The sequence below is a fragment of the Thamnophis sirtalis genome, unplaced genomic scaffold (assembly GCF_051295495.1).
Source record: "Thamnophis sirtalis isolate CommonGarterSnake01/CBP01778 unplaced genomic scaffold, rThaSir2_p1.2 scaffold_8, whole genome shotgun sequence".
In the NCBI taxonomy this organism is placed as follows: domain Eukaryota; kingdom Metazoa; phylum Chordata; class Lepidosauria; order Squamata; family Natricidae; genus Thamnophis; species Thamnophis sirtalis.
The window spans coordinates 15,754,821-15,780,210 of NW_028261388.1; the positions used below are offsets into that span (position 1 = coordinate 15,754,821).

The 25,390-nt window shown below is 42.0% G+C and overlaps 1 protein-coding gene across 1 annotated transcript in view; it reads right to left on the reverse strand.

Annotated features, from left to right (window-relative positions):
- Positions 1–603: 603 nt before the first annotated feature.
- MMP20 (matrix metallopeptidase 20) overlaps positions 604–25,390 on the reverse strand; it is a 30,541-nt gene continuing 5,754 nt past the window's right edge. Inside the window, exons 3-10 of the mRNA XM_087721145.1 lie at positions 22,144–22,292; positions 19,161–19,286; positions 14,784–14,945; positions 11,271–11,421; positions 7,062–7,198; positions 3,998–4,154; positions 2,938–3,041; positions 604–704 (exon numbers count right to left, since the gene is read on the reverse strand). Of these exons, the coding sequence (XP_087577271.1) occupies positions 604–704; positions 2,938–3,041; positions 3,998–4,154; positions 7,062–7,198; positions 11,271–11,421; positions 14,784–14,945; positions 19,161–19,286; positions 22,144–22,292 (1,087 nt within the window). The remainder of the gene's footprint in view (positions 705–2,937; positions 3,042–3,997; positions 4,155–7,061; positions 7,199–11,270; positions 11,422–14,783; positions 14,946–19,160; positions 19,287–22,143; positions 22,293–25,390) is intronic.

Sequence of the window (25,390 nt, forward strand, 5' to 3'; positions counted from 1 at the left end):
GAAAGAAAAAAATGAATTGGGGAAGACTTAAGAGGCTTTGGAAAGTGGTGGACAATTTGTTTGGCCACTGCCAGACGCTTGAGGACTGTTGCTACTAATGTCCCTTACTTCTGCCACAAATCATGAATCATCTTCCAGACACTGGCCATATCACATCCTCTGAAGAATTGTGTTAATAATACAGGTTGTTGATGAGGAATTATGGAATAAAACACAACATAATCACTTAGGGCTATTTAGAAGTAGCATAGAAGCAAGGGAATGGCATCTAATAAGAAAATTCAGATGTTGTCACTTCTGCATTTTATCTGAACTTCTTAGGTAAGAATTTCTAATGACTTATTCATATGATTTGGGTAGGTTGATAACATCTGTGAATTGGGGATTATCAAAGTAACTGATATTCTATTGTGTCTATTTCTTGAATTGCTTGTTTTTCTTTTGCTTTCTTTTCTTCATTGGATTTGAACTATAACACAGTGCTCTGTAGTCATTTTTCTGAATATAAAACCAGAGGGACTGCAATTCTTTCCTTCTGATTGCTCATGCCTTGGTTTCTGCATTGGCTGGCTCATTTGTCATCCTCTTTAGGGTCAGTTTAGATCAGCAGCCCACCCAAGAGCTGGATTTCACAACGTTAACCACATCTTCCTTTTCTCTGTCATATTTATAAGCTTTGGGGCCTGAAAAGAAGTAAATGAAACCTAAAAAAAAAAAAAAGGAAAAGGGGGGAAAAAAGGAAGAGAAGGATTCAAAGAAATGCTTATTGTTATTAGGCTCTGAATATAGCAAGTCTATCATAGATTACACAATACTGTCCCATGATATTTCGATCTGCGAACTCTATTTAGTCCTTTTTAATTTATAAAGGAACATACAGTCACAAACTAAAAGAATTTAATTACATTGAAGGCATTTTTTTGCTGCTCTAGCAGCCTTCTTTGAGGGAGGGTCAGTTGAATTGGGACAGTGAGTTCCAGAGTACGTCATTTGGAAAACTACTGAAGAAGTAATTGTTCTCCCTTGGGGAATAGAGTGATTTTAAAGCTCACTTGAATTACTTTGTTTTGTTTCGGTCTTGTTCTGAATATTTTCATTATGTTGGTTAGTTATATATTCCTCATTCTCTCTCTCTCTCCCCCCCCCCTTTCCACATATAATAGCTTGCACTTCATCCTACAACATCTTGAATCTCCAAAGACCTACATAAGGGTCCTCTTTGTAGACTTTAGTTCAGCATTCAATACCATCATACCGGACATTCTTCTAACTAAACTAAATCAGCTAGTGATACCTGAACACACTTGTAAGTGGATCACAAGCTTCCTAACAGACAGGAAGCAGCAAGTGAAGCTAGGCAAAATCACATCAGATACCTGTACAATTAGCACAGGAACCCCCCAGGGCTGTGTGCTCTCTCCACTTCTCTTCTTTCTATATACCAATGATTGCATCTCAAACGATCCATTTATTAAACTACTGAAATTTGCACATGATGCAACAGTAATTGGTCTCATTCAAGACAACAATGAAACCTCATGCAGTTGAACAACTAGCCTTGTGGTGCGACAGAAATAATCTCATTAACACACTCAGAACCATAGAAATGGTGGTGGACTTTAGGAGAAACCCTCCCATACTACCACCTCTTACAATACTAGACAACACAGTATCAAAAGTAGAGACCTTCAAGTTTCTAGGTTCTATCATATTCCAAGACCTAAAATGGACACCTAACATCAAAAACATGATCAAAAAAGCACAACAAAGAATGTTCTTTCTGTGCCAGCTCAGGAAGCTGAAACTGCCCAAGGAGCTGCTGATACAGTTCTACAGAGGAATTATTGAGTGTCATCTGCACCTCTATAACTGTCTTGTTTGGCTCTGCAACCCAACAAGACAGACACAGACTTCAATGGATAATTAGAACTGCAGAAAAACCAATTACTGCCAACCTGCCTTCCACTGAGGATACTGCATGAGTCAAAAAGAGGGCTGTGAAAATATTTACAGACCCTTCACATCCTGGATATAAATTGTTTCAACTCCTACCCTCAAAATGATGCTATAAAGCACTGCACACCAAGACAACTAGACACAAGAACAGGTTTTTCCTGAATGCCATCACTCTGCTAAACAAATAATTCCCTCATCACTGCCAAACTATTCACTAAGGCTGCATTACTATTACTATTAGTCTTCTCATCATTCCTAACAACCATCTCCTCCCACTTATGACTGCAGGACTATAACTTTGTTGCTTGTATCCTTATGATTTATATTGATACTGATTGTTTCCCAATTGCTTATTTGTACCCTATGACTATCATTGCGTTGTACCTTATGATTCTTGACAAATGTATCTTGTCTTTTTATGTACACGGAGACCTATGCACCAAAGACAAATTCCTTGTGTGCCCAATCACACTTGGCCAATGAAGAATTCTATTCTATTACTATTTGCTTAATTGTTGGTCTTTGTAAGTCAGGACACCATACATTCAATGAATGAATGAATGAATGAATGAATGAATGAATGAATGAATGAATGAATGAATGGATGGATGGATGGATGGATGGATGGATGGATGGATGGATGAATGAATGATCAATCAAGCCCAACTAGCCTGAGCAGTTTGAGCACTTGGAATCCTATCCACTAGATGAGAGCCAGAATATTGCCTTGGGAGTAGGAAATCCATGTTTAAGTCCTCTCCCTGCCATATTCTACAGCATCATATCATGAATAAAAAGAGGATGAGGAAAATACATACTTTAAAGTAAATGTGATAACTAAAGAAAGTATGATTCGAAAATTTAAAAAAAAAACCAGAGATGTCTTGAAAAACATCCAGAAAAATTAAATGGCAAGAGATTTGAACAAGAATGTTTTAAAAATCTGCTTGAAACAAATCACATGATGGAGAGAATACTTACCATTAACTTCTACCGCAGCATCTATTCGACCATTAATTCCTGAAAATTCATCCTCAATGGCCTTTGGGAAGTCTTTGTCCATCTTCCGCTTTGTTTCATCATAGCTTGAAAAAAAAGGAACATTGTAAAGAAGAAGTTCTATGTATAGATGTAGTGTTTTGAAAAAAAAAGTGTTACATAAGAGTTGAGGTGAACTTGGAAATTAATTTAGCAATAATTCTTGCAATATCGCAGTTTAAGTAAGCCTTTTTTCTAACTATGTCTTTGCCTTTTTTTCTAAATATATACACTATGAGTACCAATGCTGCATAACTGCACAACTTTTGACAATAGCATCTACATCAATTGTCATTGCCATACCTCCAAGCAGAGAATTATAGCAAATATGTATGTATAAATGAAGGAAATATCTACCATTGTCTGTTCTGAGTTGCATAGATCTTAATTCTATTTTCACTAATTTTCTTTAGATATGTGGTGTCCTGTACTTGTCTATTTGTGGCACCGCTTATCCATTTTTTTGGACATCTTTAATTAACGTGGAAGATACGTATGTGCGCAAAAGGAACTGAATATATAGATCAACTTTTGCTTATTAGGGCCAAGCTTTTAAAAGCTACTGAATGAAACTCTCATCCATTAAAATCATGTTCCTATGCTGTCTTGACATATTTCCTGGCAAGACATAAGAACAGGAAAAAGTGGATTGCCCAGTTCATAAGTAATCGATCCAGGAAAAATCCAATTTCAATCTGATTCCTGTAAGAAAATCTGTATTTGACATTTATGTATCTTTCCCACTTGCAAACTGATAAAGAAAGAAGAAATCTCAAGGCACACCAGGAAAGAAACTATCCTATCACAACGAGAAATGTAAAAGTTATACAATCACCCCTCTCTATATGTTGGCTAAATAGATGCGGGGTATCCCTTTTACTGGCTGAGGAAACATTCAAGTACTATGAACAAGAAAATATTTTTCCCCTCAGTCCCTCATTCAACACCAAGCAATGAAATTTCATGATCATTTAAAACCTATTTTTATTAGGAGACAACAAACCTGTAAAATTCGTCTTCTACAAAGAAGAGGGTCTTCTTTTCATCTCTCAGGTAGACAGCTGCATCTATGTGTTGCACATTTCTAGAAAATCCAAAATCTGCAATAGACCGAGGAGGGCCCTGCATGTGGAAACCGTGAGTTGTCCAATAATGAGGACCTGGCAATAAATAAATAAATAGTTAAATAAAATGACCATACATAATCTTGCACTAGTAATTTGAATTTCTAATGTTTAATAGAATCTCCTAGGGCAGTGTTGGCGAACCTTTTTGGCACTGAGTGCTGAAAAGGGAGCACGAGCAAACGTCCGTGTGCATGTGCGCCAGAAATCGGAAGAGCTGCTCGAAAGGAGCAGCCTGGCGTGCATGTGGGGGAAACACTAGAAAATGGAAGAGATGCATGCCGGTCACCTGGTCTTCCGGTTTATGGTGCACATGTAAAGACCAATTGGCTGGCGCACATGCACGCACCAGAAACGGGAACCTAAACTTCCCAGAACACGTATGCACCCCAGGAAGCTACTCTTCTGGTTTCCGGCACTTCTGCATGCACGAAGACCAGCTGGCATGTGCCAGAACCTGGAAGGCCAACGGGTGACAGCTGGTATGCCCGGAGAGATGGCTCTGTGTTGTGGCCCAGCAGGAGTCGTTGGAGCTGCCACCAGACTCTGACAGCAAGGGGCCCTATGAGTCGGCTCTGGAGGATGTGGAGGACCCTGGACAGGGTTCCGACTCCGAGCAGGGCGCAGAGAGGCTGGTTGGCCACCAGGAGGTGCCTGAGCCTTGGACCAGTGGGGAGGAGACAAGGGAGAATGATCCGGATGTCAGCAGTGAGTTGTTCCTGGATGCCCGGCACCGAAGAGCTGATAGGCGTAAGGAACAGTTGCGCAGTTACAGGAGATAATTGCACTCAGCTGGTGGTAATTAGGCTCCTCTCAAGATTATAAGAGGAATGTTTGTGCACACGCCCCATTGCAGGACTCAACACATTGACTAAAAGTTGGAGAACTTTTGTGGCTAGCTTGGCAGGCTGGATTGCTGCCAAGGCTTATCTGTGCTGGTTTGCTGCCACGGACCTGTCTGTCTTTTAATAAATTCCTTAAAGTATCTTTGGCTCGGCGTGCGTTGGTGTGGGACGAGGGGGGGTCATAAAAGCTCTGTGTGCTACTTCTGGCACGCGTCCCATAGGTTTGATATCACTGTCCTAGGGCACTTCTTTACTGCTCTGGAATCAATTCAAACCTGTGTGATCACCTGCCATTGTTTGGTTTTCACAGTTTTTGACTCAGTAAGAACAAAACCGAAACTTTCACGGACCTATTGCCAGGTGTTAGTGCCATTTGGTGTAGATGTTGGTGGCCATCTCCTCTTCTAAGCTACGGTCTCGATTTTTACAAACCTCACGCTAAGCAACTTCAAATAATGATGCAGACTAGAATAACAATAATTATTAATAATAGTACTGTAATGTTAATTGCAAAAAGCAGCTTACATTTTGCAACGATACCTTTAATACCATCAAACCACAACCTCTGCCTAGCCCAGCTCCTTGGGAAAGACTCGCAAAGCGGACAAAAATATCAAATCCAGCCTAAGCGTCTGGCTGACTGTGTGGCCAAACATAATAGTAAAAGGGCATGGAAATAAGTGGGTAGCATGGCTGGGATGGTGTGGTCAGGATTGGTGTAGCTTGATGTCCTGCAGGCTGCATATAGCCCTCCTGGGCTCCATTTTTGGTTGCGATGACCTCCTGCAGCCTTCTGCCAGCAAAAGACACAGTCCGGGAGGGCCACATGTGGCTCTCCTGGGCTCTATTTTCACTGGCAGAGGGCTGCAGGAGGCCATCACAGCTGAAAATGGAGCTTGGGACGGCTATGTGCAGCCCTCCCCAACTCCATTTTTACTGGCAGACGTACCGTGGGCTGGTCCTTTGTTGTTTCTAGGGCCAGATCTAAACACCCATTGGGCCGGAACCGGCCTATGGGTCTTTAAGTATGACACCCCTGACCTAGTGTTACTCTTGGGGTTAATCTGGGTGTTGATTGCTGCAAAACAGCAGTCTTCGTTGTTATTGACACACACCAACGTGCCTACCGTCCCTGTTCTAACAACCCCATTTATTTGTAATCATTTTATGTATTCATAATCTTGTATATACCATATTTTTTGGACCATAAGACACACTGGTATATAAGACGCACTAAGATTTGAAAGAGGTAAGTAAGAAAAATAGCGTTTGTCCTACCTGGCCCCCAGGAGCACTCTGTAGGCTCCAGCAGGGCTGGGGGAAGGCAAAAATGTCCCTGTTTTTGTAAAAATCGGGCAGAAAATGGGCTGTTTTTCACAAAAATGGGGGAATTTTTGCCTTCTTCCAGCCCTGCTGAAGCCTGCAGAGTCCTTCTGGGAGCTGGGAGAAGGCAAAAAATGCCTCAGTTTTTGTGAAAAATGGCCCATTTTGGCCTATTTTTTTTTTTGCAAAAACAGAGGCATTTTTGTCTCCCTCCCAGCCCTGCTGAAACCTGCAGAATGCTTCTGAGGGCAGGGGGAACGCAAAAGTGCCACCATTTTTCACAAAAATGGGATGCAGGGGTGGGGCTTTGGGAGGCAAAAAATGGCTGTATTCGGTGTATAAGACGCACCAACATTTCCATGTTCTTTTAGGGGGGGGAATGGTGCATCTTATATTCTGAAAAATATGGTATTTATACCTATTATACATGCTTGACGGAACAAATAACTAAAACCTCCTTCAAAATTATGTAGCATTAGATGATTGACTAAATTGAACATAATCCATCAAGGAAATGCAATGCCTCCTGCTTGTGATTGAAAAAGAGCAACTGCTAGTAGAAATTTTATTTCATCTCTGCATCCACTGTACTGCTGGTACAGGCCCGGTAATTATATGGGGCAGAAACACAGTTAATAGCAGTCTTTCGCCCAAGACTGATTTTAAGGTAAACTAGAACCTTGGTTAAAGGTTACCATTACACAAATGATGAATAGGCATTCACAGCTCGAGTTTCCCAAGAAAACAACTCCGAATGTTTTCAAAACTGACCGACCCTTGAAAAAAAAAGCAATGCTTCTCTCAGCTATTTCGTAGGCTGCATCCACATTGGACATGAGCTGAGGGAAAGAGCTGGTAATGCTGAGTGGTTGCACATGGCTTGTGAGTTGAGCCTGCCTTCTCCAGAAGTACCTGTTGAGGGGCAGAAATATAAGGAGAAGAAAAGAGAATGTTTTACCGCACAACAAACATACTGTTAGGTAAGCTTGCCATTGGGAGAGCGAGTACTTTCAGAGAAGTGTTGTGAGAGTTGTGTTGGAGAACACAAACCAGCATACAGAGACACTGCAGTTTAAATAGGCTTTTACTTTCATGGAAATAGAGGTATCAGAGTCCATCAAACAGTCCAAGTCATACACGGATAAGACAGTCAGTCATCAATGTCTTTCAGTTAAGAGATAATCCAAATAACATAGTCCAGTTATCATACAAACAGCCTGGTAAGTTTGCTAGCAGTTGCAAAACTTACAATAGCTCATGGCACTCAGATCAGATCAGCCCAGCATCCAACAAACAGAGAGCTAACAATCATTCTGGCTGCCTCTTATGGCCGATTGAGGAAAACAGCAACCAATCACATTTTACAGCATGATTTAAAGAAACAGGTATAGCATTGTTACGTGATTTATATATTGCCAACCCAACCGTTAGATTATATTCCTAACACATACCTCTGGACCTTTGAGAGGACATGGTGATAAGCTTGAAAAATAACTCTATGGGAAGCTTGCTTATTCATAAAATACCATATTTTCCGGACTATAAGATGCACTGGTGTATAAGACGCACCAAGATTTCGAAGAGGTAAGTAAGAAAAAAAAAGTTTTTGTCCTCCCTGGCCCCCAGGAGCACTCTTCAGGCTTCATCAGGGCTGAGGGAAGGCAAAAACAGAGGCATTTTTGCCTTCCTTCAGCCCTGCTAAAACTTGCAGCGTGCTGCTGGGGGCGGGGGGAAAGGCAAAAACACCTCTATTTTTGCGAAAAATTGCCCATTTTTTCACCCGTTTTTGACAAAAAATGGGATGGGGCTTCGGGAGGCCAAAAATGACTATATTCAGTGTATAAGAGACGCCAACATTTCCATGCTCTTTTTTTGGGAGGGAAAGGTGCGTATTATACTCTGAAAAATACGGTAGATGCTATGTTGAGTTTGATGAATTACAAATGCACATTGAACACCTAGCTAAGCAACATGCAGCGAGAAGCCAAAAGGCCAATGTGATAAATGCAACCACGCATTTCAAGTTCGGCCCCATCCTTTGTACAATGTGTGGCATTGAAACCAGAATTCTACTTCTGCTTTACGCACAAGGCTAGCTGAGTGAATTTGGGCCAGTCATTCTGTGTCAGCCCCAGGAAGAAGCAGGCAATGGCAAACCACCGAGGAAACTGCATGAGGTCAACATCCACCCCTCATATCTATTAAAAATTGAGGAAAAAATAAGAAGTTTGGAAAGGAAGTGCTTGGGTGGAAATGGTAAGCAATCTGTTGCCTACTGTTTATTTTGACGGAAGATTTAACACTGGGAAGTTAGGATTTCTATTCACTGGTAGACATTTTCTACCAGTGCCACCAGGCTTGAAACTTTGGGCTTGGATAACCTTGAACTATGCCACTTAAGGTCTGACCTAAGCATTGTACTCAAAATAATCTGCTACAATGTTCTACCTGTCAACGACTATTTCAATTTCAACTGCAATAATACACGGACAAACAATCGATACAAACTCCAGGTAAACCTCTCCAAACTCGATTGCAGAAAATATGACTTCAGCAACAGAGTGGTCAATGCCTGGAATGCTCTACCTGACTCGGTTGTTACTTCCACTAACCCCTCCACAACTTCAACCTTAAATTGTCTACCATGGACCTCACCCCATTCCTAAGACGTCCGTAAAGAGGGCGTGCATAAGTGCATCAGGGTGCCTACCATCCTCGTCCTACTGTCCCTGTTTATTTGTAATCATTTCCTGTGCTCATGTCCATGTTTATACTTATACCTGTTATCTTGTACATGTTTGACCAACTGAATAAAATAAAATAAATAAAAATAAAAAGTTAAGTCTGACCAATATTTTGGTTGCAGAGCAGATCCCAAAATATAATAACATCAAGCAAAACCAACAACAACAACTAAAACACAAAAAAAAGTTCTGATTCTAATTTGGTTGCATTAAGGCAGCATTTTACACCTATTGTCTTAGTTTAAAAAGAAGGGTAGAAAAGAGCCGAGGTGGCGCAGTGGTTAAATGCAGCACTGCAGGCTACTTCAGCTGACTGCAGTTATGCAGTTCGGCTGTTCAAATCTCACCGGCTCAGGGCTGACTCAGCCTTCGATCCTTCCGAGGTGGGTAAAATGAGGACCCGGATTGTTGTAGGGGGCAATATGCTGACTCTGTAAACCGCTTAGAGAGGGCTGAAAGCCCTATGAAGCGGTATATAAGTCTAACTGCTCTTGCTCTTGCTATTGCTAAAATTAGAGAAGTGAAAAATAACAGAAAGATTCAGGTAAAAGTAATTTTCCTTGACCCTGCCCCCAAAACCTTCAATGAAATTCAGAGAAAAATGGGGATTGGGATTGTTTTCGCCTTCTAGTGTTCCACCAGTGGTGGGTTCCTACCAGTTCAGACTGGGTCAGCCGAAAAAGTAGTGGTTTGGCGGTCTGGGTCGCTGGAACTGGCAGCGGCCCAGACCTGCCATGCCCCCAAACCGGTTCCCCAGTCTCTTCTCCTGTCGCCTTCATGTTTCTGTGCATGCGCAGAACAGTTTTCTGTAAATTTTGCATGTGCAGCAATGTGTGGTATGTGTGTGCACGCAAGCAAAGTGAGCAGCACGCAGGCAAAAATTTTGTGTGTGTGCAAAACGCTCTCTCTCAGTGAACCGATAGTAAACCGTAGGAACCTACCACTGTGTTACACCGTACTCACCCACCCACATCTTTCACACAAACAAAATGATCATGGTATAATCTAGAAACTGAACATTTTGCTGGACCAGAGACACCAAAAAAAAAATTCATACTCTTGTACCCTCTTATTTAGACTACTGCAATTTGCTCTGTGCAGGGTTGCGCATGAACATGTCACAAAGCTGCAGAAGGCCTAGAACAGGGGTGTCAAACCCAAGGCCCGGATCCAGCCTGCAGGGTGTCTAAATCTGGCCTGTGGGGTTGGCCTGGAAATAGCCAATGACTGGCCCGGGGTTCTTTTGGTAACCAAAACAGAGCATGAGGGGGCTATGTGCAGCCCTTGCACCCCGATTTGGTTGGCAAAGTGCTGCAGGAGACCATCTAGGCTGTCTCCAATACCCCTGGCTCACAGCGCAGAACTTCAGTGCTGATCCATCCCTCAAAGAAATCCAGTTTGACACCTCTAGCCTAGAATGTGTTGACCCATTTGCTGACCAGCACTGGTTGGTCAGTTGAATGACACTTGTCCTGCAGGACCCAGCCTTGACTGATAATGGATTTCTGAGACAAGAGACTGTTGCTTACGTATAGACCTCTATGAATTGTCTTTTTCAGGTAGAATCTACCCGCCCTACACCATCTAGTAAGGAGAGGATGCTCCAGGATCCAGTCTGATAGAGATTGGGGGAGCTGAGACCCAGAGAATGATGTTCTCAGCAATAGACCCCTCACTCTAGATCAATTTACCTGCCCAAGATAGATATGCTGATAGCCTTTTGCAAAATGGTGAAAACAGTACTCTTTAGGGCGGATTAATTCTGTAACAAACAGTTTTTAGTTACAGATTTTATTAATAGCATTGACTTTTTTTAAGTGTTTGATTTTGTGTTTTATTGATGTTTACTTAAGCTGCCTAGAAGTGTGAGAATAGGCAGCACAGAAAAAAATATTTATGTGAGTCATTGTATATAACTTTCCTTTTTATCTAGTGGACACCATAGAAGTTACGCCTAATGGCAAAATCATTGAGTCATTCTAGAGCAGGAAGCAGAAAGAAGGGAGTTTTAGATGGGTTTTTTCCCTTCAGAACTAAGAGTTTTGTGTGAAACAATCTTATCAAAGGGGATGTTGCCTTTATTCCCCAAAAGGGAATTTGAACCTAAATGGCTATATTTGGTTCATATAGCTAGAAACTGGCCTTCCTAAAAAAAAAAATCAGGACCGTATTCCTCTTCTAGAAATAAAACTGATAATATTCTACAGTCACTGGGATCTTGGATAAAGAAAGACACTTACCTGTCTTTGAAAAAAAGTAACTCTTTCCCCAGCATCGTTACAGCATCAAATGAAAATTTGGAGTCACAATGATCTGGATTGTATGGGGTTGGTGGTTTGGAAAAAGGCTGACGTGAAACCTGTGGTTTTCGGGATCCAAATTCCCTTGGCCCTAGAAGATGATACAAATTCTCTTTGAATTAGGAGTGAAAATTCATTGGAAGACTAACATGTAGCTGATATAAGATCACATAGATTAGGCCTCCTCCGTATTCCATCGGCCAGCCAATGCCGGCTGGCAACTACAAGGAGGAGGGCCTTCTCAGTAGTAGCCCCGACCCTTTGGAACGAGCTCCCCGTGGAGATTCGTACCCTCTCCACCGTCCAGGCCTTCCGCACAGCCCTTAAGAACTGGCTAGCCCGTCAGGCCTGGGGATAAGGATAGCTGCCCCTCCCGAATGATGAATGTATGTTGCTTACTATTTTATTATATGTCTCTATGTCAATGTCTGTATTCCCCCTCCCTGATTTTATGTGAGCCGCCCTGAGTCCCCTCAGGGAAAAGGGCGGCCTACAAATATTAATAAAATCTCAAATCTCAAATATGTGTATTGCTTACACATTCTTATTTGTGATCCTCCAAACTTAGATGGATGGGTGGGTGGGTGGGTGGGTGGGTGGGTGGATGGATGGATGGATGGATGGATGGGTAGATGGATGGATAGTTAGATAGATAGACAGACAGACAGATGATGGATAGATGGATGGGCAGATGGGTGGGTGGGTAGGTAGGTAAGTAGATAGATAAATAGATAGATAAATAGATGGATGGATAGATGGATAGATGGATAGATGGATAGATGGATAGATGGATAGGTGGATAGGTGGATAGGTGGATAGATGGATAGATGGATAGATGGTTAGATGGATAGATGGATAGATGGATGATTGAATTTATTTTAGATTATATATTAATATATCGAAGCTACGGTATATGTTAATCTCTTGAATTGTCAAGATATTGCCAAATGGATTTAGCAAATTTCCTATTTAATAGCATAAATCTGAAACAAAATTCCAGCATTTTTGCACAAGATTAGTTCTTGGGAATGTTATCATTGAAAAAACTCCTGGATTTTGGAATTTTAGATTTTATTTAACTTCTTGAATTGCTCTCCAAAAGCCACCAGTACCTATTATTCTAATTACCACATTTTCCTGAAAATAAGACCCTGTCTTATTTTCAGGAAAATAAGTTTTAAAATAAGCGCTTGGCCTTATTTTTAGAGAGGTCTTATTATTTTTGCAGGAGGTGGTGAGTGTGGTCACCTCATGACTGCTGCTGTGTTACAATATTTTCAGAGAGGGCTTATTTTGGGGAGAGGGCTTATTTTTGGGGAGGGCATATTTTAGGGGAAACAGGGTATATGGGAGACAGTTTCACTGAAAATGTTGGGATATTTCTAGAAATGCATACTCCACTTTAAGATTCAACATGAGCTCTGCAGTAGTTGTAGGTAATCTACATGCCCATAACTGTGGTTGGGTGTCCATGGAGTTATTGAAAAGAAAGTCAAGATGGCGGCCATGATGACATGATCAAAGGTCCATCTGTGGTACACATAAAAAACAGGTAGACTTTCAATCATTCCATTATGGCCACCATCATTATCTCTTAACCATACCTTCTAAATGTGTTTGGGGACCTTTGTAACATTTGGAGACCCCTTGGATACAATTTGTGAAAATCTTAAAAACAGAGTTTCTCACCATTTTAAAACATGTATGAAGGTTTAGACCATAATAGAGATCTTTCTCCAAACTCTTGGGGAAATTAAAATGAAACATAAATGTTCTGTCCATTTTCCCAAGTCACCTCACATGTTGTGGGTCTCAGGCTGCCAAATGGAAAGCAATGTGCCAAAAAGTAAATAGACAGTATAAACAATTGGGACATGTACATGCTAAGTGAGTGGATAATGGGATTTTTAAAATAATAATAATAATAACAACAACAACAACAACAACAACAACAACAATAATATTGTGGAAAAAGAAATCACGTGTTGTCCCGATTGTAACTGGAGCCCTTGGAGCAATACCCAAAGGGCTACCTCGCTATTTGAAAATTCTAAATTTACCTGACTTGAATATACTGACTCTACAAAAAACCACCCTACTTGGAACAGCTTATGTCGTCCGACGCTACCTTAACAGTTCCTAGGTCCTTGGTTGGGACTCGAGCTGTTGAGCTGCCAAACAGCCCCAAAGGCTGTGAATCTCACCAAAGATTAACCACATATAATAATAATAGAAAAGGTGAGATGGAGAAGTCGTCGAAAGACTGTTTAGCATAGGATGGTTAATAAATGCACATATGTGGCTGAATTTGAGCAAGGAAGTTGGTTGAACTCATCCAATTGTGGTTTCTGAACAGCCATAATTTAGTATGGAGTCATTAATGCTCTTAGAACTTGGTTGTTTTCTTTCAGATGTTTCATTACCAAGTAAAGTAACATCATCAATGCTTGTGGGGAATAGGGTTTGCTCTCTTTTATATATTATTGGCTTGCCCTGTTAGTGTTGGTGGGAATGGTCATGGTAGTTCCTTAGGCTGTTATTTACAGCACCCAGACAAACAAGCTAACAGTAAACAACAGCCCAAGTTCAACCCTGAATTAAAAATATTCTCATCTAAAGTTTAGTATGACAACATCAGGTAACAATTAAAGGCAAAGATAAAGGTTGTGCTAGTCATTCCTGACTCTAGGGGGCGGTGCTCATCTCTGGTTCAAAGCCGAAGAACCAGAGCCATCCGAAGACGTCTCTGTGATCATGTGGTTAGCATGACTAAATGCCAAAGACGCACAGAACGCTGTTACCTTCCCATCAAAGGTGGTTCCTATTTTTCTACTTCCATTTTTACATTCTTTCGAACTGCTAGGTTGGCAGAAGCTAGGACAAGTAACAGGAGCTCACTCCATTACACGGCCCGGGGGGTTCGAACCTCCGAACTGCCAACCTTTCTGATCCACAAGCTCAGCGTTTTCTATAGCAATAGCAGTAGACTTATATACCGCTTCATAGGCCTTTCAGGCCTCTCTAAGCGGTTTACAGAGAGTCAGCATATTGCCCCCAACAATCTGGGTCCTCATTTTACCCACCTCGGAAGGATGGAAGGCTGAGTCAACCCTGAGCCGGTGAGATTTGAACCGCTGACCTGCTGATCTAGCAGTAGCCTGCAGTGCTGCATTTAACCACTGCGCCACCTTGGTTTTGGCCACTGAGCCACCGCGTCCCTTAGGTAATGATTAGTAGGTGTTAATTAACCCCAGCCAGATTAGAGAATTTATCTCACGTAATATTAATACACCCTACATTATAAAATGGAGACAGCACTGCATGAATAAAAAATGCTAATGTTTTGCATGAATTACTAAAAAAAGGGACTGTTGTAAGGAAGTAAATAAATTAAATCTAATGAATTTAAAATGTTAAGAGGGAAACTTAAAGAGAAAAAGCAATAGGTGTTACCATATAATGCCTGAATCCCTTTCACATCATCTTTTGGGAGTCGGAAACCAAAGGGGTGCTGATATTTGTAGGTTGGATACATCAAAGAAGACGGATCCGTAGAATGGGCCAGGCCCAATGCATGACCAAATTCGTGAGCAGCCACAGTGAATAAGTTGAATCCTATATAATAACAAAATACAATGTTAATATTAATAACAACTATAGCTTTGTTGGATTCCTTGCTATACTATTGTGATCTAGGAATCACTTGAGTTATCAGTGTTTCTCAACCTTGGCGACTTTAAGTCCTGTGGACTTCAATTCCCAGAATCCCCCAGCCAGCTGTGCTGGCTGGGGGATTCTGGGAGTTGAAGTCCACAGGACTTAAAGTCGCCAAAGTTGAGAAACACTGAGTTAAGTGTTAAAGGCCAAAAGTCCTAACTTCATTGCCCTATAATAGGATTTAGGATTTTTTTTTTTTAGGATTTTATTGGAAATTTATATGCCGCCCTTTTCCCTGAGGGGACTCAGGGCGGCTTACAACAATGAAGGGAAGGGAGTGCAAGACAAGACATTAAAAAGAAAAGAATCGTGATTAAAAGAAAATTGATCATAAAAACACAACATTCACTCAACATTCGGGCGGGGTGAGAGTAATCCTATCCCCAGGCTTGACGGGATAGCCAGTTCTTAAGGGCTGTGCGGAAGGCCTGGACTGTGGTGAGGGTACGGATCTCCACGGGGAGGTTGTTCCATAATGTCGGAGCAGCAACTGAGAAGGCTCTCCTCCGCGTAGTCGCCAGTCGGCACTGACTGGCGGATGGAATTCGGAGGAGGCCTACTCTGTGCGATCTGATGGGACGCAGGGAGGTGATTGGCAGGAGGCGGTCTCTCAAATAGTCAGATCCACTACCATGGAGCGCTTTATAGGTGGTAAGTAGGACCTTGAAGTGCACCCGACGATCAACAGGTAGCCAGCGCAGCTCACGGAGGATTGGTGTTATATGGGCGAACCGTGGTGCGCCCATGATCACTCGCGCGGCCGCGTTCTGGACTAGCTGAAGTCGCCGGATGCTCTTCAAGGGCAGCCCCATGTAGAGCACATTGCAGTATTCCAGCCTAGAGATCACAAGGGCTCGAGTGACTGTTGTGAGAGCCTCCCGGTTCAGGTAGGGCCGCAACTGGCGCACCAGGCGAACCTGGGCAAATGCCCCCCTGGTCACAGCCGACAAGTGGTGGTCAAAACTCAGCTGTGGATCCAGGAGGACTCCCAAGTTGCGGACCCTGTCTGAGGGGAATAAATTTTGCCCCCCCAGCCTGATTGGTGGAACGTTAGCCAAATTTTTGGGAGGAAAACACAACAGCCACTCGGTCTTTTCCGGGTTGAGTACCAGTTTGTTAGCTCTCATCCAGTCTTTAACAGCCTCCAGGCCCCGGTTCATCACGTCCACCGCTTCATTGAATTGGCACGGGGCGGACAGATACAACTGAGTATCGTCCGCATACTGGTGGTATTTTATCCCGTGCCTTCGAATGATCTCGCCCAGCGGTTTCATGTATATGTTAAATAGCAGGGGGGACAGAACCGAACCCTGCGGCACCCCATAGGTTAGGGGCCTCGGGGACGATCTCTCCCTCCCCACCAACACCGACTGCGACCTGTCCGAGAGGTAGGAGGAGAACCACTGTAAAACAGTGCCGCCCACCCCCACCTCCCGCAGTCGTCGCAGAAGGATACCATGGTCGATGGTATCGAAAGCCGCTGAGAGGTCGAGGAGAACCAGGATGGACGCATAGCCTCCATCTCTGGCTCTCCAGAGATCATCGGTCAATGCGACCAAAGCGGTTTCAGTGATAGTTTGGTGATACAGTTTCCAGCTACAATATTCTGCAGTATACAGTATGTCTGATAAAGCAAAACGATTTGAATATGATGCCGTTGTACAAACAGAGATGGATGCTGGATTATATAGTAAATATAAAAACAGATATGTCCCTTATTTTTGGAACAACTGAGTTAACTTTAATGAATTAATTACTTTTCATTTAGAGTTTTCCTTCCATGCTTAGCATGATTGACTATCGACCACGATAGCAATTTAAGAGAGCCGAGGTGGCGCAGTGGTTAAATGCAGCACTGCAGGCTACTTCAGCTGACTGCAGTTCTGCAGTTCGGCTGTTCAAATCTCACCGGCTCAAGGTTGACTCAGCCTTCCATCCTTCCGAGGTGGGTAAAATGAGGACCCGGATTGTTGTTGGGGGCAATATGCTGACTCTGTAAACCGCTTAGAGAGGGCTGAAAGCCCTATGAAGTGGTATATAAGTCTAACTGCTATTGCTCTTGCTATTAAGACTTTAAATTTACAAAAAAAGAATGAAATCCTATGCTTTTTTCACAGGAATGTCTCATTGTTTGAAAAAGAAACTAAGAATGATATTTATCTTCTGGGCTGCTGCAAGCTGTATAAGTCATTGTTACCAATAAAAAAACAATATTTGCAGTTCAGGGTTGAAATGGGTGCTCTCTGAGCTTGAATGTCTGCAAGAAAACAATCAGAAAGCACCCCGGACCCCTTCAGTCAATGTTCATGTAATTTAGTTGTTTTTTCATAAAATGTAGTTCTTGAGACTTTTTCTACATGAAATACAAGCCAATGTGTTTTTTTTCTTTCAAGTTTTTTATTTTTTTTAATAAATGTATTAAATCTATATGTGAACAGTGTGACATCTAGGTGTCATGCATTTTAATACAAATAGAACTAACAAAATTAATCAGAATTATTACAGTCAATCAACTTGTATATTTCTAGTAAATAATACGCATTTGTCCTAAATTGCAATTTCATTGTTCAGTTATTACATGTTTTCTCTTGTTATTGCTTTCAATTTATTATATAAAAATGTATACATTGATATTCCCCCTTCTCTTAATTCTGTCACCTATTCCAGCTTTTAATCATATCACCCTTTATTAAAAGACTTTTCCTTTCTTTTCTTTCTAACTTCTAATCATTCACCTACCTAAAAAAAGAAAGAGAAGAGAAGAGAGAGAGAGCAAAAGAGAGCGAGAGAGAGAGTGAGTGAGAGAGAGAGAGCGAGAGAGAGAGAGAGAGAGAGAGAGAGAGAAGCAAAACAGAACAACATAAAAGAAAAGAAATCATCCATCCATAGTCTCTTGCCCGCTTCACAGGGGTGGGTTTCAACCGGTTCACGGCGGTCCCCGTGAAATGGTTGTTCGGCGAACCCGGAAGTAAGTAACTTCCGGGAACGGCAAAGGGCCCACCCGCCCGCCCGCGCTCCTTACCGGTCTTTGAAGGCTTCTGCGCTTCCACGCAGGCGCATGGCACATACAGCGCCTGCGCGATTCTCCGCGAGCAGCTGGATGGCACATACAGCGCCTGCGCGAGTCTCCGCGAGCAGCTGGAGCATCGTGCAGGCGCTAAGACGCATGCGTGAACTGCGCGCGTGCACGAGGATGCCGCCGGCCCCGTTCCAACCGAACTCGGTTGGAACAGGATTAGCAACCCACCCCTGCCGCTTCAATACTTTAATTGCTATGCTTTAAGAGAAAGAGAGGGAGAAGAAAAAGCAAACCAAAACAATGATTAAAATACAAGCCAATATGTTAAGGAGGTTGCTAAAATCCATTAACCTATAAGCAACTGATAGTCCTGATCTTCCAGGGTAGGGAACTATCTAGAAATCAAGGAAGTTCTAACCTACAGAATCTACTGAAAAGCAAACTTCATTCCAGTTGAACTAAACATTATGCATTGCAATACATAGTGGTTTTCCTGTGACTTAAGGATCAAGATACATCCTTTTTCAGTTCATTTCTGGTCGCTTGCATATTTGTTTATACAGAGCAGAGGTGGGTTCCTGCCAGTTCGCACCTATTCGGTAGAACTGGTTCATCAAATCTACCGAACCGGTTAGAAGAGGTTCCACCAGTGGACCCGGAAAGCAGGCCACACCTACAGAAGAGGTTCCAAAATTTTTTGAAATCCACCACTGACACAGAGAGAGAGAGAGAGAGAGAGAGAGACTCACACAGAGAGAGAAAGAGAAAGAAATGAAGAAAGAAAAAAAGAAAAAAGAAAGAAAAAGTGAGAGAGAGATGAAAGAAAAAAAGGAAAAAAGGACAGAGAGATAAAAGGAAGGAGAGAGAGAGAGAGAGAGAGAGAGAGAAAGAAAGAAAGAAAGAAAGAAAGAAAGAAAGAAAGAAAACAAACGCATGGCCGGCAAGCCACTCCAACCAGGTCACATGGCTGGCAAGCCACTCCCACAAAGGAGGCCACACCCACAGAGTAGGTTCGAAATTTTTTTGAAACCCACCACTGATACAGAGGATTGGTTTCAAAGTATTTTCATATTAGTGTATAGTTTTATACCTACCATTCATCCCCATGGTCCACTTCTCTGCGTTGTCAAAATGAGTGTCTCCACCCAGTCCTTCCCCGGGTGCAAAAGCATGGGCTAAGGTCCCTCGTGGCCCATCAAATGGGTAGGAGTCCCCGTGGTCTATCAGAATATAAAAACAAAATGGCACCTTAGAATGATCAGAAAATTAGAATATACTCCAAACTGCACGATGTTTTTCTATTCTTAGTATGCTACAATTCTATAAATGGAAGAGGCTCCATGTAACTTGGCAATGACTGTAGAATTGCTATCAAATAAACCAGTGACCAAATAGCCATTTGATTATAAAGCAATCCTTGATAAATTAGGATGAAGTTGGCTTTAATTTACTGTATTTTTCGGACTATAAGACGTACCTTCCCCCCCAAAAGGGTGCATCTTATACACTGAATACAGCATTTTTAGACTCCCGAAACCCCACCCCTTTGCAAAACTGACTGTGTATAGCCTTTAGGAGGCTTCCAGAGTACTTCTGGGGACTGGGGAGAGCAAAAATGAGCAAAAAATAGGGCGTCTTTTGTTCGTTTTTGTCCCCACCCCACAGGAGCATTCTAGAAACACCCTAAAGGCTATGCATGCCCTTTTTCTGACAAAAAAACAGGCCCATTTTGCAAAAAATGGGTCATTTTTTGCTCATATTTGGACCCCCCCAGTCCCCAGGAGCACTCTACAAACCTCCTAAAGGCTATGCATGCTCTTTTTTAAACAAAAAATAGGCCCGTTTTTGTGAACAACGGGCTGTTTTTGGGAGGTCTGCAGAATGCAAAAACTTTTTTTCTTAATTTGCCTCTTCAAAATCTTGGTGCATCTTTTACTTTGAAAAATACGGTAGTTTTTTTTAACCCACTAGCATTCAGTGAATCAGAACAGAAGCTCCGACGTAACATCTGAAATAGCATAGGCCCTTCCTCAGAACACACAAAGTTGTGTTGAAATTCTTTGTTTAGCTTCCTATACAGTTAGTCCTCAGCTTACAGCAGTTCATTTAGAGACCGTTCAAAGTTATGACAACACTGAAAAAATTGGACTTATGACCGTTTTTCACACTTACGACCTTTGCATCATCCCCACGATCACAGGATCAAAATTTTCAGATGCTTGGCAACTGGCATGTACTTATGACAGTTGCAGTCTTCCGGGATCACATGATTCCCCTTTTGCGACCTTCTGACAAGCAAAGTCAATGGGGAAGCCCGATGTGCTTAACAACAAGGTTACTAATTTAGCAATGGATTGTGATTCACTTAACAACTGTGGCAAGAAAGGACATAAAATGGGGCAAAGCTCATTTAACATGTGTCTCACTTAACAATGGAAATTTGGGGCTCCATTGTGGTCATAAGTCGAGGACTCTCTGTATAGCAGAATTAATACAGGTACTCCTGGACTTACAAATTTTCGTTTAACAACAGTTTGAAGTTACAGTATATCACGGAAGTGAGTATACCTCCTCACATTTTGCAAATATTTAAGTATATCTTTTCTTTTCTTTTTTTTAAAAAAACAATACGTCTTTTTTATTGTTGTCAATAAAGAGGTATCAAAATTAAAAGAGGAAAAAAATTACAAGGGATGGAACTGAACTAGAAGGAGCGGATGAAGGGAAATGGAGGTGGGACGACGACAATGGGCGGATCCCAACCGAAGACACGAACATTGTAAAACACACAGGGCTGAGAGAGGGGGAGGAGGGCTGTGAAGAAGCAGCCAGCAAATTTGGAGCTGGGGGGAGGAGAAGAGGAGACAGTGGGATGCGAGAGAGGCTCAATCAGAAGAACGCCACGTGGGCCAAGGAGTAGAGAGGGAAGAGAGGTATGTTAGGTTCTTAGGAGTCATCTTTGCCATTGGCACTGTCTCTGTCATCTTCCCCTTCTTCCGGTTCCTTGTCGTCGCCCTTGATGGACTCCAACTGGTCGTCTCCTCGGTCTTCGTTGTCGTCATTGTTAAGTATATCTTTTCATGTGACAACATTGAAGAAATGACACTTGGCTACAATGTAAACTAGTGAGTATACAACTTGTATATCAGTGTAAATGCGCTGTCCCCTCAAAATAAGGAAATATACAGACATTAATGTCTAAACTGCTGGCAACAAAAGTGAGAACTGCACCAGTGGTGGATTGTTCTTCCCTTCACTATTGGTATGCTGCTCCTAGTTCATTTGTGCACACGCTGGACGTGCACTGTGCATGCACCTGATGTGCACTGCACATGGAGGCACATTCCACCACCCCTGCGACACCCAGCTGCTTGTTGTCACTGTGTGCGCATGCACAATTGGCCTGGTTGCCTTAAAAACAGGTATGGAATGCAGGCGGGTGGGCCAAACAAGACACCATACTGGTACAGTGGCCGCTGCTCCCGACTACTACCGGTACAGCTTTACCGGGCCATGCTGGCCAGAACCCACCACTGTACTGCACGCAACCCTCCTGAGCTCCATTGTCACTGGCAGAGGGTTACAGGAGGCCATGGCAGCCAAAAACAGAGCTCGGGAATCTGTTTTCATTGGCAGAGCACTTGGGCCAGTACAGGCGCCCCCGACTGGAGTGATATTGAGTTAGCCACGCCCCCCACTCCCCCAAGGTCAAACACAACCCTGATGCAGCCCTCAATGGAATCGAGTTTGACACCCTGAAGCTTTTGGCTAAGAAGCATAAGTGTCTTTTCCTTTCCTTTTGCCAAACTGACAGGCATTTAGCACTCTTTAAATATCATAAGAAATATATCACATCATGTTTCATTGCATCCGATGAAAGTGTTTCTTAAAACACCGACTCCATGTTCACCTCATCCATACTCACATGGCGGCCTTCCAACCCAAAATTGCTTAGAAATTTAATAGTTGCCTTATTTTGAAAATGTTGCCAGCTCTTTCCCAGGATAAACTTAGCCTGTTGAGAATAAAGGCAAATATCTGCAATTCAGTATGACGGATATTACGAAGAGCAGTTACCTCCATTTTCAAATGATATCATGATGTCTGCTTCTCCTGTTTTTGCCCTGATGAAGCTCAAGGGAGCAGCAGCACTCCATGTTCTCAGACCCATCTCCACAGCCTTCTCAACTTCTGCCTGCGTTAGGCTAGCGGTGTATTTTTTTATTCTGTGGAGAGAAAGGCACATGTAGGAGATGACCAGGCTGAGCCCAAAGGAAGCATCAAACATGTCATCAGTCTCAAGTCCCTTTGCGCCCACAAGAGATTTAAGTCCAGCCCACCTGGAATTCCATTTATTCTTATCTACCGCCAATTTGCCTTGACCATTAGCAGTTCAGATTCTTGTAAAGAGTTTAAGCTTGCAATACACAGACACAGACACAGACACAGACACAGACATGTCTATCTATCTATCTATCTGTCTATCTGTCTATCTATCTATCTATCTATCTATCTATCTATCTATCTATCTATCTATCTATCTATCTATCATCTATCATCTATCTATTCATTTGAACTGCCTGAACTCTTGTCCTAAATGTCTTTTTTCAAGAGGAAACTGGACTTCTTTTTTAAGGCATTTCGCTTCTCATCCAAGAAGTTCCAATTTGCTTTGAACTTTAGTAGTTCAGATTCCTGTAAAGAGTTTAAGCTTGCAATAAACACAGACACAGACACAGGTTTTTTTTTTTTAGGTTTAGGTTTTATTTGTATTTGTAGGCCGCCCTTTTCCCTGAGGGGACTCAGGGCGGCTCACAGAAAACCAAGGGAGGGGGGAATACGACATTGAGATTACAACACATAATAAAATAGCAAACAACATGCATACTACATTCGGGCGGGGTAACAGTCCTTATCCCCAGGCCTGACGGGCGAGCCAGTTCTTCAAGGCTATGCGGAAGGCCTGGACGGTGGAGAGAGTACGGATCTCTACGGGGAGCTCGTTCCAAAGGGTCGGGGCCACTGCTGAGAAGGCCCTCCTCCTTGTGGTTGCCAGCCGACACTGGCTGGCCGATGGAATACGGAGGAGGCCTAATCTATGAGATCTTATAGGTCGTAGGGAGGTAATTGGCAGAAGGCGGTCTCTCAAGTATCCAGATCCACAGACACAGACACAGATACACACACACACACACACACACACACACACAGCATTCGCTGGCTGGGGAATTCTGAGACTTGAAGTCCAGACATCTTCAAGTTGCTAAGGTTGAGAAACACTGGGTCTGCGAAAGGGCAGAGAAGAAAAAAACACTCTTATTTTCATTTATGGAATACAGATTTACAGGTATTCCTCAATTTACAACACCTCATTTAGTGACTTTTCAAAGATAACAGAAAATAGTGATTTATGATCATATTATGACCAGGGCCGCCTTTCGCGACCATCTGACAAACAAAGTTATCCCCCTTCATTTAACAACTGTGTTACTAACTTAACTGCAGTGAATGGCAGGGACATTCATAAAAACGGAGCAAATTTCACTTTACATCTGTCTCATTTAGCAACAGAAATTGTGAGATTCATTGTGTCGCAAGCTGAGGATGATCTTCATTGTCTATTTTGAAAAGAAATTGGATGAAAAAAAAATATGGAAAAATTATTGTATGGGAACACTTTAAATTTAATCAATGGGAACCCCTATAAACAGTAGTTTATATAGTTTAAAGCCATATAATTGTTTATGATAGGTTGCAATGATAGTTTCAAACAGCCTGTAGATGGTGCTCCAGTTATTTGGGAGTTATTTGTTGAATCAGTCATTCTGATAGTGTTAGTGCGAAGAAAATTGCATGCAATGCTCACTCAACTGAAACAAATACATTCAGGACGGAGTTAGTAAAGGTTAAATGCTCTCATGCAGAGGTCATAAATTGTAGAAACGGTGCACCTATAGGATTGTCACTGGATCTTGATGAACAGAAAAAGAAAAACCCTGTTCTTTTTCCTTTGTGAATTTATGTCTATATATTTTTAATGCAACTTCTACCAGATACAGAAATTACTGCTTTATGTGTTTATTTGGCAAGGTGGATGCCATTTAATCTGGACCAGAGGTGATATTCAGCAGGTTCTGACCAGTTCTGGAGAATGGGTAGCAGAAAGTTTGAGTAGTTCGGAGAACCTGGACTCTGCCAGCCGAGTCCTAGCTGATCGGGAGGGAATGGGAATTTTACAATATCCTTCCCCTAGAGTGTGGGTGGAATGAAGATTTTACAGTATCCTTCCACTACCGCGCCCACCAAGCCATGCCACCAAGCCATGCCACGCCCACCATACCATGTCCACAGAAACAGTAGTAAATTTTTTTGAATTCCACCATTGATCTGGACATCTATCAAATTTGGCTTGCTTCTTCTCAAACTCTAATTTGAGTGTGTCTAATTTTCATCATCTCCCACCTGTGGTTCTCATTTTCTCTTACCCATTTGATGTTTTTTTTTAATCCCAAAAAATCCCATCAAAAAGAAGAAGAAAGAAAATTGAACTGTATTACTTGAATTGTAGTTTGAGGAATTTTTAATCCAGAATCACTCTAAGTTGCATTTTAACTTTTAAATTCAGAAACTGAACTGCTACGTTGCATTTCACTTGATGAAAGATTTAGACTGAAGTTTAAAATCTGTTGCCAAAAGTTCAAAGTGCTGATGGTACTTCTTTTATTTACTACATGTATATTTAGAGGGAGTTCAAGGCAGATTACATTAAATGTCATTCCACTTTGTCCTCACACTGATCCTGTGACTTAAGTACTATTAAGGGAGAAAACATTTTATAATCATCTAAAGACTTTCATACATAAACCAAGATTCGGAGCTAGAACATGCTGTCCAACTTTATGCATGTCTTCCCTATTCTATCTTATTGGCTTGAGCCTTTTTGGGTGGCATACAAACATTTTAAAATTAATATAGTGTGATAAAATATAATGTGCTTATGTGTTATCTGAATATGAAACTTTTAAAACATCAAAAGATAGAAGGTCTTTTAAGAAAGATGGGGTACTTTCACGTAAATGTATTCTATTTGAAATATCATAGGGATGTATCTCGCATCTTATAACTTGCAGCTTCCTTTGAAAAACATCACTTGGTATCCCAATTTTGCTTTTTCTAGAGCCAACTGGACTTTCTTGGAGTTTTTTTTAAAAAAAAGATGTTGCGCTTCTCATCCCAGAAGCTTCTATTTTTTTTTTTTTATGCACACTGAGAGCACAGGCACCAAAGACAAATTCCTTGTATGTCCAATCACACTTGGCCAATA